Source organism: Heteronotia binoei, chromosome 12 (genome assembly GCF_032191835.1).
Source record: "Heteronotia binoei isolate CCM8104 ecotype False Entrance Well chromosome 12, APGP_CSIRO_Hbin_v1, whole genome shotgun sequence".
NCBI classification, from domain to species: domain Eukaryota; kingdom Metazoa; phylum Chordata; class Lepidosauria; order Squamata; family Gekkonidae; genus Heteronotia; species Heteronotia binoei.
In genome coordinates, this window is record NC_083234.1 from 70,858,179 (window position 1) to 70,878,221 (window position 20,043).

A 20,043-nucleotide genomic window follows, 5' to 3' on the forward strand; every position below is an offset into this window, starting at 1 on the left:
AGAACCCTGGATCCCTATTCTGGGGGGTGAGGGGAGAATGGTGTCCATTTTCCTGATTTTGTGGATGAACTCACCGTTGCCATTTTGGAGGGAAGGGACAGCCCACTCCCCCCCCCCAACACACACACATCCCATGCCTCTAATTCAGATGTCTTGAAAACACAAGCCTTGCTACTTGGCTAAGAGCACTGATGCCACTCGAAGGGTTAACCGGCATGCCTTTTGAAAGTGTTGTGTAAATAGTATAATGCTGAATAAATTCCAAAAAGGGGAGAGACAGAGAGGGACCCTGACTCATTTGTACGTTGCTTTGCTCATTTTTTAATTTCTGTATCATGCCTGACAACCAGCTGATACAACCAGTCAGGCTCCGTTGTTAGGAGGGGGGGGGGAGATTGACAGGCAGCCCCTTCCTCCGTTCTCCTTCATCTCAGTTCCAAAGTGAGAGGAAGCCCGGGACACTGCAAAGCTGTAAATACCGTTGGCAGCAGAAATGCAATCAACCAGAAGTAAAAAGGGAGGCGGGGGGAAGAAACACTTTCCACATATTGGTACTTTTACTTGACTACCTGCAGGGCTTTTTGTGTGTGTGTAGCAGGAACTCCTTTGCCTGTTAGGCCACACACCCCTGATGTAGCCAATCCTCCAAGAGCTTACAGGGCTCTTCTTACAGGGCTTGCTGTAAGCTCTTGAACGATTGGCCACATCAGGGGGTGTGTGGCCTAATAGGCAAAGGAGTTCCTGCTACAAAAAAAAAAGCCCCGGCTGCCTGGCAGAATCCAGTAGCATCTAAAAGTGCCTGCAACCAGCTACAACCAAGGAACTAACTTTCCCTGTGCTGTTTGTGAGACAGGAGTGGGGGAGAGGAGAGAGACAGATCCGTGTTCTTTTGCCTGCCTCCGTCTCACCTCTCTCCCTCTCTAAGGCTGGGGCCACCACAAGCCTCTGAAGGCCCAGCTGCTGCCTCTGCAGGGGGGGTGGTTTCGCTTCATTGGCCAATTTTAAAAATCTTCAATTTGTCATTGAAGATAAAACAGAAAAGGAAGGTAAAAATCAGCAAATGCTCTTTCCCGTGGAACAAACGAAGAGGAGAGTGTACCTTCTCCTGCAGTGGGTGGTGGATTGCAGAGGGGAGAAGCCGATTACCTTTCACTTCCCGCTTGATCCTACCGCAACGCAGGAAGCCCTTGAATCTTTTCCTCCCCCCCAAGCTGTTGCCCTTAAGATTCCCTTTCTGGGGTGGGTGGTGGGTGGGAAGCAGCCAAATACAGACTTTGTGAGCCTGGGCCTGTCCCAAAACAAGATCTGTCTCATCTGGGCCCACCTTGTCTGCCACACCCATTGGTGAAGAGGCAGTTTAAAATGTCTTTGGAAAAGGTGCTGTGGAAAAGTCACCAGGCGCAGAGGCTGGGGGCACTGTACACAACTCCCACGACACGCTGCACCATATCGACGTCAAATGTAACAGGGAAGAGAGAAAGGAGGAACGATTAAAACCGAAAGCGGCCTCATGGGCCAATCTTTCCTGGAGAAAAAAGAACAGGTCACAAAGGCCCCAAAAGACTTTGCTAAGAAAAGCTCCATAAGAGGGACCTTGTTCTTTCGCAGGGATGCTCGGGGGGGGGGGGGCAATATTACCATCCCTCCCCCCCCAAAAAAAGAGAGGGACTAGAGTAGAAGGCAGTGAAAAAAACGCCCCACTGCTTCTGTCCCCATTTGGCTGAGCTTCCAAACACAGGAGAGACATGCCAAGGGACCTTCCAACCCATGGGGGGCTCTCTGAAGTCCAGCTGTAGGAGACCCAGGTGTCCCAGAACTTCCAGGGAGGGGCCTCGTTAGTGGGGACGGCTGCTGGACTCCAGGTGAGACCGCTTGCCAGGGGCCAGGAGGGGGGTGCTGTCTGCTTGTTCCGGGAAAGGCCTCTTGGAGGAGCGGCCGTGCCCGTTGGGGGCTCCCCGGTGCCATTTGCAGATGTCTCCATTCAGGATGTCTTGGATGTGCTGCACAATGAGATTGATGGCCACTGCAAAAGAAAAGGAAGAGATTGGAGGTGGGAATCCGGCGACTAGGCTCGGCCTCCCCAGTCGCACAAACGGGGCAGGAGAGCAACAGTCATCCCCTTCTCGGTTTGGGGCTCCTCTTTTAAACAGGGAACCTGTGGGCAAAGCGTTTAATTGCTCATTTGGGAGAAATGAGGACTAAGTGCATACTTAGCAAAATTAATAAGAACGTAACAAGAACCTGGATCATATAAGGAAATTAGTTCTTGTAGATTTTCTGGGCTGTATGGCCATGGTCTTGGCATTGTAGAACCTGACGTTTCGCCAGGTATAACACAAAGCTAGAGTTCTCACTGTGTCAAAGTGAGAAGATGGTAGGCAGGTAATTTGTATCTACTCAGGAAGGTGGGGTACGGCGGAGTCATTTTCACTTCATTATCTTCTCACTTCTCACACACAAAGAGAACTCTAGCTTTCTGAGTCACTACCCCACCTTCTTGAGTAGATACAAATTACCTGCCTACCAGTGTTCCCTCTAAGCTGAGTTAGTGTGAGCTAGCTTACAATTTTTAGCCTCGGGCTCACGCATTTTTCTCTCAACTCAGGAAAAAATGGCCCTAGAGCAAACTAATTTAAGCAGCAGATTACAAGTTTAATGCCAGCAGCTCACAAAGTAGAATTTTTGCTCACAAGATTTCACAGTTTAGAGGAAACATTGTTGCCTACCATTTTCTCACTTTAACACAGAGAGAACTCTAGCCTTCTGTGTTATATCTCTGAGGATGACGGTCACGGCTGCTGGCGAAACGTCAGGTCCTACAATGCCAAGACCACAGCCATACAGCCCGGAAAATCTACAACTACTAATGAACTCTGGCCATGAAAGCCCTGGACAAAATATAAGGAAAGATTTCTAATTAACCCAAAGCATCCGTAAACAGGGAGGAGACTGCCTTGAATCTCTGCCCCAGTCTTGACTCTTTCTGATCAACCGTCTCAGGAAAATGAACAATTCTGCACTTAACACAACTGGAAAGTTCAGTCACTCCCACAGCAGTAAATGTAAGACCCTGTCCATGGAGGAGGCTGTCCACTCTGTCTCTGCATGAGTCTCTCTTTTCAAACAGGAAGTAGAACAGCAGTGCATGCAGAGAGAAAGGGGGAATGCACCATGGCTACTGGAAGCTTGCAAAACATTGCTGGAGGGTGGGCCGTCTTTTACACACACACAGTTGGTCGGTTTAAATGAAAACCAATAGGATGTAGAAGCTTATGTGCCATAGAAGGGAGGTCTGTATTCAAATCTCCACAGTGCCATGAATGTCTCGGCAATTTCCTTCACACTAGCAACTCTTCTCCAGCCTATGCTACAGCTGCTGTGTGGATAGAATGGAAGAGGGGAAAACCACACACACAAACACCCGAGCTCTCGGATCAACAATTGGATAAGTTTGTAATAAATGCAGAATACCACCTATTTTGCTGTGAACATACCCCGCCTGTTAAGACCTTCATTTGCAGGAAGAGTATTCCCAGATTGTCCATTCTGAAGCAACTAGCCTTTTGGCACTTAGATGCAATTTCCCCTTAACTGGTCAAAGGGAGCCCTTGCTGAAGAGTTAATAGAACCACAGAAGGACCACCCCAATTTTAGTCATATCTCATATCCCAGTTCTTAGGTGGACACATTTTTAATCCAATAAATTTTAATTTTGTGGGGGGGGGGGAGAGGGGACAGAGAGATCCTATCACCAGTGCATAAACTTTGCAACTACTTCCTAAAGCAAAATCTAACACACACACGAAACCCCACTCCGTTTGTCACCCTGACTCATCTTCACCATTTGTACATACTGCTAATTGTACATTCAGCTTACTTTAAAATGTGTTTCATGCCAGCTGGGCAGGCACAGACAGCACCCCTCCCCCCACATCACAGTCACAAGTGGTTATCCATCCAGACCTCCAAAATCGTAGGATTGAATCAATGCACCAAGTTATTTAACAGCTGCCTTTCAAACCACGAGCAACCCAAAGCCACGGAGAATGCAAAAAGAAAAAACTTTTACCCAAATTAGAGAAGCAACAATAGCAACAACCTAAAGTCACAGCAGCGAACAAAAGAAAAGGAAATCAAGCTTGCTCCATCAGGATTTACCAAATTACAAGCCAGAGAAAAACTTCGGGATATTATGGGGTCTTCATTTGTCAATGAAAGAACATAAGAGTAGCCATGTTGGATCAGGCCAATGGCCCATCCATTCCAACACTGTGTGTCACACAGTGGCCAAAAAAACCAGGTGCCATCAGGAGGTCCGTCAGTGAAGAAAGAACTCCAGGAGCCCTCCCACTGTTGCCCTCTAAGCACCAAGAATACAGAGCATCTCTGCCCCAGACAGAGTGTTCCAACTGTACCTTGTGGCTAACAGCCACTTATAGACCTTTGCTCCATAAGTTTATCCAATCCCCTCTTGAAGTTGTCTATGCTTGTAGCCACCATCATTTCCTGCAGCAGTGAATTCCATTACTCAATTACCCCTTGGGCAAAGAAGTACTTCCTTTTATCTGTTCTAAGTCTACTAAGTTCATTAATTTCACTGAGCACTTATTTATTTATTTATTTATTTATTTATTTATATTGGGATTTATACCCCGCCCTTCGCACCGAAGTGTCTCAGGGCGGCTACAAGTCCTTATATTGTGAGAAAGGGAGGAAAGTACTACTTTCTCTACCTTCCATGCATAAGATAATAAAAACTACGTGGGGAGATGGTCAGATAGATTTCCCTTTGGCAGGGAACTGCAAAGTGTTGGTGCCACAGCAGATAAGGCCCTGCTTCTCATCCTCAATAATTTGGGTGAAATACGGAAGAAGCCTGGCCAGCCAATTTCAGGGAAAACCTGCTTACAAGCAGATCAGGTCTGGCAAAATGGAGCTGCTACCAGCTATAAAAATCATTTTGTCTCAAGGGCAGCCCTCGTAAAAACTCTCATTTGGCTTGTGGATCATTTGCCATTCTGATTTTTCCCACTGAGACTGGAGCTGCTGCTTATACCTTCCTGACCTTAGAATCATAGAATCACAGAGCTGGAAGGAGCCATACAGGCCATTGAGTCCAACCCACTGCTCAATGCAGGATCAATTTAAAGCATCCCTGACAAGTGTTTGCCTAGCTGCTGTTTAAAGACAGCCAATGAGGACAGCTCACCACCTCCCTTGGTGGCTGATTCTACTGTTGAACAACTCTGACTGTAAAAAAGTTTTCCCTAATACCCATCTGGTACCTTCCTGCCCTTAATCTAAACCCATTATTAGGGGAAGGACAGTGGCTCCGTGGTAGAGCATCTGCTTGGTAAGGTCCCAGGTTCTCAATCCCCGGCATCTCCAACTAAAAAAGGTCCAGGCAAATAGGCATGAAAAACCTCAGCTTGAGACCCTGGAAAGCCGCTGCCAGTCTGAGTAGACAATATTGACTTTGATGGACCCAGGGTCTGATTCAGTATAAGGCAGCTTCAAATGTTCACTGCAAACAGAATAATAGAAAATGTATCCCCTTGGAAAGTTAAAGAAAAGGCTCTTACCCATGTTATCGACTCCTCGAGGGATAATCACATCAGCATATTTCTTGGTCTGCAAAATAAGAAACAGAACCAGGATTCTCAAGAGAGTCAGGCCAAGAAGGAAACTACTAGAAGCATCAGATTTAAGCCACACCAGGAAAAGGACCAATCCCCTTTCTGTGCTGCCAGGGACACTCCTAGTTTTGCTTTGGTGAAATCGAACATTCAAAAGAAAATCATCTCATTCCACCAATCTTCCACACTGTTAAAAAAAGAAAAAAAATCAAACACGCGGTTTGAGAAGTGGAAAAAAGGCTTTCAGTACCGGCAAGCAGAATTCTTCAAAGGCAGGCTTGACAAAAGTCGTGTACTGGGTCAGGATCTGTTCCAGGTCCCTTCCCCGTTTCATATCTCGAAGAACTGTTGGGGAAGAAAAGAAGAGGTTCATTAGAGCTTTATATTGTGCGTGAGAATTTCCAAAGATTATGGAAGGAAAACGGCCAATTTGGGTGGTACAAACTATGACGATGGCAAAAGTACTCCCAACTGCTGAAACCTGTCAGGGATCCCAATTTGTTTCCTACGACTTGGTGGGGGCAACAGTGTTAGAAGAAGATAAAAGAAGATATTGGATTTCTACCCCACCCTTCGCTCTGAATCTCAGAGCAGCTTACAATCTCCTTTACCTTCCTCCCCCACAAGACACCCTGAGGTGGGAAGAGCTGAGAGAGCTCTCCTAGAAGCTGCGCTTTCAAGGACAGCTCCATGAGAGCTATGGCTGATCCAAGCTGCAAGAGAAGGAGTGGGGAATCAAACCCGGTTCTCCCAGATAAGAGCCTGCACACTTAACCACTACACCAAACTACCCCTAGGAGGCATAATCACCATGCATCTCCCGAGCTAGGGAAGACTGTCCTATGAATTTTTTTAGCAGTCACAGCTCTAGATGAATCCGCAGGGCCCATTCTGTGAGCACTTACAAATGCAACCAATATTTTGGAATACTTGTAGCTTCCCTCTACAATGTTGGAGAAAGGAACAGCAAACAAACCCAAACCCAAAATCCTATCCTTAAAATCAGAATTCACTGCACTTTGGATTTCAGTTGGCCAGCCCGAGGTATGGGAAATCTGCCTTGGTTACAACTACAATAGAAAGTGACACAAAGGAACACCACAGAAGACTGTCAGGGCAGCTGAAACCTGTTGCAAAACCGCACCCAGTTCCAAATTACAACCCATCAGGGAGCCCAGCAAGGTTTCCACCATTTCGGAGTGGCAAAAGTCACTGTCCTTAAAGAACTGCACAACCCCCAAGCATGGAAAGTGCAAAAAGGAAGCTCCAAGGAAATGTTCTACTCTTTCTTTCTTTCTTTCTTGAGACCAGAAGGAAATTGCTGTGAAGTCACAGTTGACTTATTGTGACTCCTAGTGAGGTTTTCAAGGCAAGAGATTCAGAGGCGGCTGGCTATTGCCTGCCCCTGCATCATGACCCTGGTATTCCTTGGAGGTCACCCATCCAAATACTAACCAGGGCTAACCCTGCTTAGCTTCTGAGATCTGACAAGATCAGGCTAGCCAGATCATCAACCTAAATACACTCTGTTCTTGCACAAAGTTCTTCTAAGTATTTCTTTAAAACATTTCTATTCTGCAGGGTTTTTCTGTTAAAAAAAAAGCCCAGCAGGAACTCATCTGCATATTAGGCCACACCCACTGATGGTACCATTGTCTTGCGCAGGACTTTTTGTGGGGAAAGCCCAGCAGGAATTCATTTGCATATTAGGCCACACACCCCTGACAGCAGCGTTTCGCGCAGGACTTTTGTAGAAGCCCAGCAGGAACTTATTTGCATATTAGGCCACACACCCCTGACACCACCACTGTTTTGCGCAGGATTTTGTGTAGGAAGAGCCCAGCAGGACCTCATTTGCATATTAGGCCACACCCCCTGACACCACCAGTTTTGCGCAGGACTTTTTGTAGGAAAAGCCCAGCAGGACCTCATTTGCATATCAGGCCACACCCCCTGGCACCACCAGTTTTGTGCAGGACTATTTGTAGAGAAAGCCCAGCAGGAACTTATTTGTATATTAGGCCACACACCCCTGGCCACTAAACCAGCGTTCCTGTGCATTCCTGCTCAAAAAAAATCCTGCTATTCTGACTTATCTCCTTGTACTCGACGCAGTTGACAAAGCACTGACGGTATCCCAGAATCCACTTGGGCCAGTTACCTTCTCCTTCCCCCCTGCAATGTCAGTGAGGGGCATTACCTCTCCGGGAGAGTCTCACATCTGAGTCCGTGTCGACAAAGAGGCGGAGGTGAAACATGTCCCGGATGTCTTGGTTATAGAACACCAAAATCCCCTCAAAGAGGACCACGTCGGCGGGATAGACCATGGTCGTCTCAGGCAGCCTGCAGAGGAATGCCACCCAGCGGTTCAGAAAGCCTGATCGATGGAAAACATTTTTATGCCGCCTTTCCACCCAATCAGGGTCCCCCAAGGTGGCCAACTTAAAAAAATGAACCAAAACATTTCAACAGTTAAATATGCACTTTACATTATAAAAATAGTTCAATAAAAACACATAGTCAACAGCACCAGAAATGAGAAGGAGGAACAGCACAGGAGGAGGAAACAAAAAATTCTTCACCCACTACCGAGAGACACCAATAGAAGAAGTAGCAAAACAAGAGAGATGGCAGGAGACGAACTAATCATAACAGATGTAATCAAAGTCAGTTTACAACAATATCACACTAGAACATAATAGAAACAATGCACTAGGAGTCCTGCAGCCAGTGTAACATGTCTACTCCAAGAGGGTAAAAAATCTTCCACAGTGTCCATTCTAAACCCTCAGAGGAAGCTCATCAAAAACAGGTCTTCATAAAGTCCCAGGTTCTCACTACAGTCTTATTACAGTATTTCTTTAAGGTACTCCAGCTCTACAATAGACCGGGAGACTTGCATATCCAGAGGGGCCACAGGAAGGACCATAAGCCCAAGGATCATTTTGATTCAAAATTTTCTTTTTCAAGAGCTCGGGTTCAGCACCTGTAGTTTCCCTGGTAGAGGAAATTCACAAGGGAATGAGAAGCCTTCTCTCAATGCACAAGCAGCCGCTGCTCGTTTCCAATAGGCCGACTGTTGTCCTGAGGTTCCTTAAAGGAACCTGTAGGAAACCTTGTCAGAACCTCAGAGGTTGGTCCTGCACTGCTCATTCGTAGCCATCCAAATGGACATCCCCACAGTGAGCTGTTCCTGTGAAATGGCACAGCCGCAAGAGAGGGGAAAAGGAGGCCTCGCGCTGCAGCTGATGGAACCATATGTGCTCATATTATGCTTTATTTAACTGTTTTAAATATTTCAGACGTACTTGTGCTTTGCATGCTTTTTAAATGTTTTTAATGTTTGCTGCTGTGGGTACGCTGAGTTGAGCTGAAAAGCGGCACAGAAATAAAATAAGGAATAATAAAAGTGCCATCCAAGGACTGGCATAGAAATAAGACATATAAGAAATAAAGACATAAAAAAATAAAGAGATATAAGAAATAAGAGAACCATCTACAGTCTGGCAACAGAGGCCATGCGCGGCCCTTTCGGCACAACCCAAGCACTGAAACTCTCTCGCACTGACAAAAAGGGCTTTGTGCAGGAGGTAAGAAATTTACACAGACCTGGAATGAGTCACAAAGTCATACGTTGGGACCTCAACTGTCTGGCCATCCACGATGTTCTTCAAGGTCGTCTGCATCAACTCGTTGTCAAAAGCGTCTGTGCAATTTAAAAAAAAGGTTCTGCTAAGCATCCGGACAGCAGTACTGTCAGTTCATCCTTAGGCCTGATTTGCTTTTTACCCTTTGGGGCATGGGGTCTAAAGCCACGCTGCATCAACACCAGCTGTAAAATGGGAACTGTATGGGTTGTGGAACTGCACACAGCAAGGCCTTATGGAAGCAGTTTCCACTGTGATCACAGCCAGCGTTCCCTCTAAGCTGAGTTAGCATGAGCTAGCTCACAGATTTTTAGCCTCCAGCTCACACATTTTTGTCTTAGCTCAGGAAGGATGACCCCAGAGCGCACTAACTTATGCAGCAGCTCACAACTTTAATACCGGTAGCCAGGGCTTTTTTGTAGAAAAAAAATGCCAAGCAGGAACTCATTTGCATATCAGGCCACACCCCTGACCTCGCCATTGTTTCACACAGGGCTTTTTTGTGGAGGAAGCACAGCAGTGACTCATTTGCATATTAGGCCACACCTCCTGATGTTGAGCTGGGAGGAACTGCATTCCTGCTCAAAAAAAAAGCTCTGCCGGTAGTTCACAAAGTAGACTTTTTGCTCACAAGACACTGCAGCTTAGAGGGAACACTGGTCATAACGGTAATGAATGCTACACTACCCATTTCACAGGTGGGGAAGCGGAGATGTGAAGAAGTGACCATCAATCCTCCTCAGCTTCTCCTAGTTCTTTGCACCTAGGATAGGTGGGCTGTTAAAACTTAAAATATACAGAGGTGGGGAAAGTTGGCTTGCCTTTTATTTATTTTTTTCCAAATGTGAAAACCATCTTTTCTGAATGAACAAGAAAAGGACACCAGCGTCTCAACCTCACCCTAACCTCCATTCCTTCCTTTGGTCTCTTACAGAAGAAGAAATGTATTTTCTAAGCACCCATCTCTCTGTAGGCAACAGCATCAATACAACAAGTCACAATTCATTAAGACATAAAATTTGCTATACTTCATATTAAGGACGTGCTTGTATCACCCTCTACCCACCTGCTCCACCCAGCAGCTTCCAAAGTTTCAGGGAACTCTCTCTGCCTTGGCTCATGTACCCCAGGGCAGCTGGATGCCGCAGAGGATTCTGGGCAAGCTGTAGAGTACACGCCCAGCTCTCCGCTGCCCTGCATTATATAAGAGCATACCAGAAGAAGAAGAGTTGGTTTTATACCCCACCCTTCACTAGAGGAGGGGCTTACAGTTGCCTTCCCTTCCTCTCCCCACAACAGAAACCATCTGAGGTAGGTGGGGCTGAGAGAACTCTTTTGTGAACTGTGACTGACCCAAGATCACACAGCAGGCTTCATGAGGAGGAGTAGGGAATCAAACCCGGTTCTCCTGATTAGAGCCCACCGCTCTGAAACGCACAAGATATGCCAAGCTCTCCCCTGCAGCTATGAGTCTTGAGAGAAGACCCAATGGGTCACTTTCTCCACCAAGACTGGTCCTCTCTTTGAGGAAACTTTCGTTCAGCTCTTCCAGGCTGCCAAAAACATCACTGTGCAGGTGGCTGCTTCTCTTTTCTTAGGAAGACATTTATCAGCCGGGGTGGACGTGGGGCCTACTTGCCCCCCACACATCCCACCCTGTAGCAGAATTGAATCGGCTCTGGGTATAACCCCGGAGGTCTTCAAACAGGTAGAACGGGGCCTGTTGCCAATTGAGGCCAACTGTCTTTAAAAAATCACATCCACACACACACCCATTAATGTTACTTGGCTTTCTTTCTGACACAGGAGCGCCAAGAGAAAAGCCAAAGAGAAGACCTGTTACCAAAATCTTGCCTGAGGTTTAAAATAAATTATAATAATGCATTATAATTAATGGATTTCATTGTTTTACACGGGACTTTTTTTTTAAAACAGGAATGCACAGGAACACAGTTCCGGCTGGCTTGGCATGTGGAGGTGTGACTTCCTATGCAAATGAGTTCCTGCTGGGCTTTTTCTATGAATAAAGCTCTGGTTTTACAATAACACTAATTTTACAAAAAAAAATTTGTAAATTAGTATAGTCTCCAACCAATGTTCCCTCTAAGCTGCAGAGTCTTGTGAGCAGAAATTCTACTTTGTGAGCTACTGGCATTAAAGGTGTGAGCTCCTGCATAAATTATTGTGCTCTGGGGCCTGAGCTAAGACAAAAATGTGTGAGCTGGAGGCTAAAACTCTGTGAGCCAGCTCACACTAACTCAGCTTAGAGGGTACATTGTATCCAACCTGTTAACAATTAAAACACACCAGTTTGGTGTAGTAGTTAAGTACACGGACTCTTGTCTGGGAGAACCGGGTTTGATTCCCCATTCCTCCACTTACAGCTGCTGGAATGGCCTTGGGTCAGCCATAGCTCTTGCAGGAGTTGTCCTTGAAAGGGCAGCTTCTGAGAGAGCTCTCTCAGCCCCACCCACCTCACAGGATTGTGGGGGAGAAAGGTAAAGGAGATTGTAGGCCACTCTGAGACCCTGAGATTCAGAGTGAAGGGTGGGGTTATAAATCTAATATCATCATCAATTGACCAAATCTTTCTTTGACTGGTCAAACAAGCACCCTGACTTCCAAGAAACCCCAGGGTTTCCGAGAACTTAAAGAGACCACCATCTCCCTAAATAATCCTGTAATAACACCACCCTTTCCCTTCACAAAAGTCCCAAGTCCAGCCAGGCAAGCACACTACTGGGACATTCCCAGCCGTACCTGGGTGGTCGAAGTTGTACTGCCCCTTCAGGGCTTTGGCTTTCTGCTCGGCTGTGAGCACCTTGTAGAACCGGTCCTGGCTGAGGATGACCACTTTCCGCTGGCGATGGTCCACTTCGTTCTGACCCAGGAGTTCCATGATCTTCTCGCATACTGTCGACTGCAGGAGAAACAAGCAAGGTGAGGGGAACGGCTCTGGATCCGCTTTCCAACAGATGCTGAAGGAAACAACTTTTAATGCACAGCTCATGACGCTCAAGAAGGAAACTAGCAAACAGCCTTTAACCAGATTCGAATCCTGCAGCACCTCAGAGACAAACAAGATTGTTAGGGCTGCGATCACACACACTCAATCCTGCACTTTCAATCCACTTTCAATGCACTTTTCAAGTGGATTTTGCCAGTTCACACAGTAAAATCCAGTTGGAAAGTGCACTGAAAGTGGATTGAAAGCACATGATTTAGCATGTGTGATTGCAGACACTCTTCTGTAAAACTCAGCTGGAAAGTGCACTGAAAGTGGATTACGTAGTGGAAGGATGGCCAAACTTGCTTAACGTAAGAGCCATGTAGAATAAATGTCAGATGTTTGAGAACCACAAGACATGAAGCTCAGGTGTTTGGGAGCTGCAGGGAAAGCAGGCAGGCAAATAGATGGGGGGAAGGAGAGGTGGAAAGAAAGCAGCTTTAACTTTAAATGCATCCGGGCCCCTACCTGGTGGAAGGAGATCCCACTGGCAATCCAGGCCCTACAGGACTTACCTAAGTTTCACAGGGCCTATAAGACGAAGTTCTTCCGCCAGGCTTTTAATCTACCGGGCGTCCTCTGAAACCTTCCCCCAGCGCTTTACTACCCATGTGTTTGAGTTGGATCAAGGGTCTGAGTTACAACCTGAAGTGGTGTCAATGACCTGAAGCTGTGCTAAGTGGTGTTGACTAGCTGAAGTCATACCAACAGCTGAACTACGGCCTTTGGCTGTATTACTGTTGGAATTATGACCCTCTATTTTATGTATTATGTTTATGAGATATTTTAATTTCGTTGTGTTTAACTGGATATGTTTTATTTATTGTTACTGCAATGCTTTAATGTTGTAAGCCGCCCCGAGCCCGCCTTGCTGGATAGGGTGGGGTATAAATCGCAACATTAAATTCAAATTAAATTCTCCAAGCTGCCAGCTGGCTTGGCATGGAGAAGACATTTAAAGAGAGAAAGCTGACGGGGTAGTGGGGGCTTCAAGAGCCACACAATGTGTGTGAACGAGCCACAGCTTGGCCACCCCTGATGTCGTGTGTGTGACTCCAGCCAAAGTTCCCTTTGTCATCAATTCATACAGGCATAAGGGAAAATGTTATAACCTTTATGTGCCTCACACAGGCCCGTAGCTAGAGGGTTTTCAGGGGGTTCTAGGCCCCTCCAATCAAACCCCTGTTCTACCTTTATGGCCCCTCCAATCAACTGGTTGGAGGGGCCATTTATTTATTTACTAATGAAAGTTTTGGGTTTTAACTTTAATTTTAGGTCCAAGGCATTCTGTAGGTCTTACTACTGTGTGAAGATTCTACCCTACCCATAGCTTCTCTGTTTGCAAATTTTTAACATGTTAGTATTGATGTTACTATTCAGTAAAAGGCAACTGAATTAAACCTGCCTTACTGTGTCAGACTGGTTAAAAGAAATGTTCTGAAGCAATGGGACCAAATTACGCACTTAAGCATAATAATTAGGGCCCCCACAAAAAATGTGCCCCCCAATAACCAAAAGCCCTAGCTTTGGGCCCCACCAAATGAAAAATCCTGGCTACTGGCCTGGCTTTACGCCTGACAGAGTTGCAAAAATATTGTCTGGTGCTTCTAAAATATGGTGGCATTGCAAAAAAGAAAAAAAGTTTTCACGTCTGCTGGCATTGTCTACTGGCATATAGATTCTGCACCCACACAGTCAACAATATCCTAGATTATAAGGGTGTGAGCCTAAGGAAGCTCTCTCAACTATTCTGCTTGAAGTTTTACTGCAGAGAAAAAAGAGACGAGCTTAACAATCTTTTGGTGGCAGCCAAAAAACTGTAAGTGCAGGCTTGGAAACTGCCTTGAGAAATGGGCTTGCAAAATATGGCCTGTTGCGCCGATGGATAAGACTGTCGCTTATAAGAGTTTCCCTGAATAATCATATTCCTAATAACACACTTTTAAAAAATCCTTTCAAAACTGAACTACATTTTGTTCACTGATCACTCAAGTTTCCACTACAGGAGATGTGGTCTTTACAGTAAATTACAGTAAATTCTTTCAGGCACCAGAAGATTGCTACGGAAGAAACATTTTAAGTGTGCCCTTGCCCCTGAGGAGCTCAGTGGAGTCACGCAGGATTCCTTTCCCCAAAAATCAAAGCCAGAGAACAGAAGAGCCCAGCTGCTAAACCAGAGGTGGCGAAACTTGTTTAACGTACAAGCAACACAGAATGAACGTCAGATGTTTAGCAGCCACAACACATGAACCTCAGATATTTGAGGGAGGGAGGAAAGGAGGAGAGAGAGATGGAAAGAAATCAACTTTAAATGCATCCTCTAAACTCCCATCTGGCTTGGCTTGAAGAAGTGATCTAAAGATCACTGTACCTTATCCCCTCTCTGAAGAAGCATGCCTGCATATTACGTTCTGAATAAAACTTTGTTGGTCTTACAGGTACCACTTGACTCCTACTTGGATCTAAAGAGAGAAATGCCTTCTTCAAGGGGGCGGTGGGGGCTTGGAGAGTCACACAATAAAGAGCCACAGGTGGCTCCTGAGCCGCAGTTTGGCCACCCCTGTGCAAAAGCAAACCAAGGGCGCATCTAGTCCAGCATCCTGGATCAACCAGGTGCAAAGGGCAGGCCAGCACGCAGAGTACCCCCCCCCCTGCCCCGGAACTGGCCCTTAGAGGGTCCCTTGCACCGTCTGCCCAAGAGCCTTTTCCGAGGCCTCTCTCCTCCTCCCTGGCATTTGTGCCAATCCCTTTCTAAAGCCACCGGAGCTTAGTAAGTGCTACTAATAGGGCTGGCCCACGCAGAGATTCCGTCGGCAATGCAAGGGGAGGCAAGCGGGGCGCGGGGTTCAGCCGCGTGACCGCCAAAACACGCATTAAATCCATTCTCACGACGCGACGGAAGTCCGCAAAGCATGCATTTTGCAACGCAGCGATCTCCCTGCAGCAAGATTTGCAATACAACGCCCCTGCATTTCGGCCGGGCTCATGCAACTCGTGGAAGGGGGTGGGTGGGCGATAGGAAGCATTGAGCCCCCCCCCCCCCCCCGGCACAGGAAAGTCTCGGAGGGGGGCAAAAGGGCGCGCTACCTTGCCGCTGGCGGTGCCTCCGCTCACCCCGATCAAGAAGGGCCTCGGGTGCGGCCGCTCCAGCTCCCCCGCGGCGCCTACGAGATCCAGGCTGCTGCTGCTACTGCAACCCGCGGAAGCCATGGCCCGGGTTGCATCGCAAGCGAGGCCGGTCAGCGCGGATAAACTACATCCCCCAGGAAGCCTCAAGGCGAAAGGCGCGCTTGCCTGAATGGCGGGGGAGCCGCAAGGCATGGTGGGAAATGAAGTCAAGGGAAGAGGAGCTTGCGCGAGTCAAAGGCTCCTTCCCGGGGACGCAAGAAGCCCGAGCGACAGGCCGGGGCTGAGTAGCAGGGGCGGGGATAAGCGTGAGGGCGGGGCTTGGATGCTCAAGGGTCGGGGCTTCAGCAGGGCTACTGGTGATTGGCTTGGAGTTTTAGCAGGGTAGCGCTCTCCAGATGCTTTTTGCCTACAACTCCCATCAACCCCAGCCAGCATGGCCAATGGCTGGGGCTGATGGGAGTTGCAGGCAAAAAGCATCTGGAGAGCTACCTTTGGCCACTCCTGTTTAGAGGTTGCAATATGTTTGGGAGGGGGGATGAGGTCGAGATAAAACAGACTGGCTTCTTTGATCATTAAAAGAGGTACGGTTGTCAACTCCAGGCTGGAAAATTCCTGGAGATGATTCAGGAGCGAACCCTTGGAGGGGGGGAGAAGGGAGCTCAGCCAGGATTTGTAATGCCATAGAGCTCATCCTCCAAAGTAGCCATTCTTCCTAGGAGAACTGATCTGTGTCGTCTGGAAATCAGGTGCAATTCTGGGAGATCCCCAGGCCCCACCTGGAAGCTGACAACCGTAGCAGAGAAACCATAGCAGAAGAATAATTTTAAAAGGTGGAAACGTCTATTTTAATGTTTTTAAATAGAACACCTGCATGGGCTTCCTAGGTTACCCACCTCCTGACAGTACCCACTAAACCGAAACTTTTTTTTTAATGGTGTTTTTCCTTTGTAATCTGTGCATTTTAATCATGTTAAGTGAATGGTTATAAAGCGCACCTTGTCAATGTGACTACAGCATTACTAGTTGCCTCGAGTCCAAGCAGGTAAGGTTGGAATAAACAAATGAAAATTATAAGAAATGTGTAAAGAAATAGGGAAATCGAATTCTTCAGTGTCCCCTATTTTAAGTGCTTAACTGAGAGGAACTCCCTTTTATTGTTTTTGCCGTGGGACGATGGGTACTAAGCATTGCTATCAGATGTTAAAATGCCTCCGGTTAGACATTAAAAGACTGTCTAAACAGGTATGTTTTACAGGCCCTGCGGAATTGTGGAAAGTCTAGCGAATCTGTGGCAAGAGGCAAGATTCCAACCAGGGGCTTCTCTCTTCCCCACTTCTCTCAACTGTCAGATTGCTACCCCTCCCAAACAGCGGAGAAGTTCCTGCCCTCCCCAGGCCCCACCCCTAAACAGGGCCATAGCCAGGATTTTAAAAGCCAGGGGGCTTTTTTAAAATGTCGGGTGGGGGGGCACCCTTTCCTGTCCACTTTGGGGCTTGCTGGTTCTCAGAAGCTTTCTGGCATGGGGGCAAAAGCTGGAGGCTCTGAATGTGCGAAGTCAAGAAGAGGAAGAAGATATTGGATTTATATCCCGCCCTCCACTCCGAAGAGTCTCAGAGCGGCTCACAATCTCCTTTACCTTCCTCCCCCACAACAGTCACCCTGTGAGGTGGGTGGGGCTGAGAGGGCTCTCACAGCAGCTGCCCTTTCAAGGACAACCTCTGCCAGAGCTATGGCTGACCCAGGGTCATTCCAGCAGGTGCAAGCGGAGGAGTGGGGAATCAAACCCGGTTCTCCCAGATAAGAGAGCTCTGGCTGACCCAAGGCCATTCCAGCAGGTGTAAGTGGAGAATGGGGGAATGAAACCTGGTTCTCCCAGATAAGAGAGCTCTGGCTGACCCAAGGCCATTCCAGCAGGTGCAAGTGGAGGAGTGGGGAATCAAACCCGGTTCTCCCAGATAAGAGTCCGCGCACTTAACCACTACACCAAACTGGCTCTCCACACCAAACTGGCTCTCTCAAGGCAGCCAACCCTAAAACTTTGGAGTCGAGAAGGGACTGCACCTTGTGTGCAAGCAGGGGGTTTTCCTTTGACATCCCTCTGCCCACCCTCACGCTTTGCAGCCAACAACTCCATCCGTTCTCTACCCGGCCTATTCCATGTGACTTCCTCTGCCTTCTGCTCCTTCACCTCCCTCCTGGAGAGCCAGTTTGGTGTAGTGGTGAAGTGTGCGGACTCTTATCTGGGAGAACCGGGTTTGATTCCCCACTCCTCCACTTGCACCTGCTGGAATGGCCTTGGGTCAGCCAGAGCTCTCTTATCTGGGAGAACCGGGTTTGATTCCCCACTCCTCCACTTGCACCTGCTGGCATGGCCTTGGGTCAGCCATAGCTCTGGCAGAGGTTGTCCTTGAAAGGGCAGCTGCTGTGAGAGCCCTCTCAGCCCCACCCACCTCACAGGGTGTCTGTTGTGGGGGAGGAAGGTGAAGGAGATTGTGAGCCGCTCTGAGACTCTTCGGAGTGGAGGGCGGGATATAAATCCAATATCTTCATCTACCTCACAGGGTGTCTGTTGTGGGGGAGGAAGGTAAAGGAGATTGTGAGCCGCTCTGAGACTCTTCGGAGTGGAGGGCGGGATATAAATCCAATATCTTCATTTACCTCACAGGGTGTCTGTTGTGGGGGAGGAAGGGAAAGGAGATTGTGAGCCGCTCTGAGACTCTCCGAAGTGGAGGGCGGGATATAAATCCAATATCTTCATTTACCTCACAGGGTGTCTGTTGTGGGGGAGGAAGGGAAAGGAGATTGTGAGCCGCTCTGAGACTCTTCGGAGTGGAGGGCGGGATATAAATCCAATATCTTCATCTACCTCACAGGGTGTCTGTTGTGGGGGAGGAAGGTAAAGGAGATTGCAAGCCGCTCTGAGACTCTTCGGAGTGGAGGGCGGGATATAAATCCAATATCTTCATTTACCTCACAGGGTGTCTGTTGTGGGGGAGGAAGGTAAAGGATATTGTGAGCCGCTCTGAGACTCTTCGGAGTGGAGGGCGGGATATAAATCCAATATCTTCATTTACCTCACAGGGTGTCTTGTGGGGGAGGAAGGTAAAGGAGATTGTGAGCCGCTCTGAGACTCTTTGGAGTGGAGGGCGGGATATAAATCCAATATCATCTTCTTCTTCCTCTCCGCCTGCTGCTTTTACGGCTGCCGTGCACTGTGCCCTGCTCAGCTCTCCCAGATCTGGCTGCGGCTGCTGCTTCGCCAGCTCAGCCATGGCAAGAAGAAAAAGAGAAAAAAGCAGACTGTGGCCTGGAGGGCCCCCTGGGAGTTGAGGGGGACCTGCCTGGAAGTCAGGAGGCAGTGGCCCCGCATGCCGCCCTGTGGCTACAGGCCTGCCCCCAAATCTCCCCACCCAGAGTCTCCAAACACCCTAGTCTCCCAGCAAACTGCCATGGCCCAGCAGGGATCGGAACCTGGGACTCCCAACTCCTAGTCAGACACTCTAACCACGACCCTAGGGTGGCTCTGCTGCGGCTACATCTTATGGACAGAGCTCCCAAAATAGGGACAATCCGCCCCGTCGATAAATGGATGGCAGCCTTTTAAAATAGGGGTTAGCAGCCAGTGACATATAGACCAAAATCCATACAGCCCCTTTTTTGCCCCTTCCCAATTTCCAGCCCAGAGGCAAATGGGGTATGTGGAGGGAAGGGAGGAGTGGCAGTTTTGGTCATGGAGGCCTGGGGGCGCACCATCATTGAACTCCAGCTCCCCCCCCCCAAAAAAAAAGATTGTTGAGCAGGCCCATCAGCATTCATCTGATCAATATTTTCCAGGATTCCAGGCCAGTCTGGCCACAAGTCTAGCTTGATTATGGTGACTATGAGAAGGCCCATTTGCCTCTTACAAAGGTAGGAAGACGAAGGCAGCTTGCATAAGCGAATGCTCCTCCACGCAACTCCCCGCATGTAGAAAGCTAGCACGTGAGGGAGAAAATTAACCTAGAATCTTTGCCCATAACATACTAGATAAGGGGTGTTCAACTCATTTGTTATGAGGGACAGATCTGACATAAATGAGATCTTATTGGCCATGCCATGTGTGTACCTATTTAAGATTAGGTAGCAGAGATATAAATTTTGTAGAGAACACAAACACAAAGATATATATTTTTAAAAACTTAAAACATGCTTAAAACGTTAGCACTCATTGGTCTTAAAGATGCTTCCTTTATATTTCTCCCGTTGGATCCATGGAACTGGACAAAGACAGCGCTGGCTCTTTCCTTCCTTCCCCAGGGGACCAGGAGGGGGAGGAGCCTCAGCCAATAGAAGAGAGGCTTGGCTCAGTAGCTCTGCTGTGCAATTGAGAGAGCCTAGCAAAGCAAGCTATTCCTTCCCCCTCCCTCCCCGAGGGAGGAGCCTCAACCAATGGAGAGATTAGAGGTTTCTCTCTGTAGCTCCTGTGTGATTGAGCAAGCCTTGCAAAGCAAGCTGTGATGCAGAAGGAAGTAAGATATAGGGAGAAGGAAGTGGATGACAGCCAGTCACTTGGGGGCCTGATTGGAGCCCTCCGGGGGCCTGATTTGGCCCCTGGAACTGCATATTTGATACCCCTGTACTAGAT

The 20,043-nt window shown here is 47.9% G+C and overlaps 1 protein-coding gene across 1 annotated transcript; it reads right to left on the minus strand.

Moving 5' to 3' along the window:
* Positions 1–303: 303 nt before the first annotated feature.
* UCK1 (uridine-cytidine kinase 1) lies at positions 304–15,682 on the minus strand. The gene is made up of 7 exons (XM_060250981.1): positions 15,378–15,682; positions 12,044–12,203; positions 9,246–9,342; positions 7,837–7,979; positions 5,887–5,981; positions 5,583–5,631; positions 304–2,023 (listed from the first exon to the last, which is right to left on the minus strand). The coding sequence occupies exons 1-7, from the start codon at positions 15,609–15,611 to the stop codon at positions 1,836–1,838; spliced, it is 966 nt and encodes a 321-aa protein (XP_060106964.1). The 5' UTR covers positions 15,612–15,682; the 3' UTR covers positions 304–1,835.
* Positions 15,683–20,043: the final 4,361 nt, after the last annotated feature.

Bases quoted from the DNA above. Each gene is read 5' to 3' on its own strand.
- UCK1 (XM_060250981.1), bottom strand. From the start codon at position 15,611: ATGCCTTGCGGCTCCCCCGCCATTCAGGCAAGCGCGCCTTTCGCCTTG. The intron at 5,632-5,886 runs GTACTGAAAGCC...CTTATTTTGCAG, and splicing joins TTGAAGAATTCTGCTTGCCG to ACCAAGAAATATGCTGATGT. The intron at 2,024-5,582 runs GTAAGAGCCTTT...TTTCTTTTGCAG, and splicing joins TCGAGGAGTCGATAACATGG to TGGCCATCAATCTCATTGTG.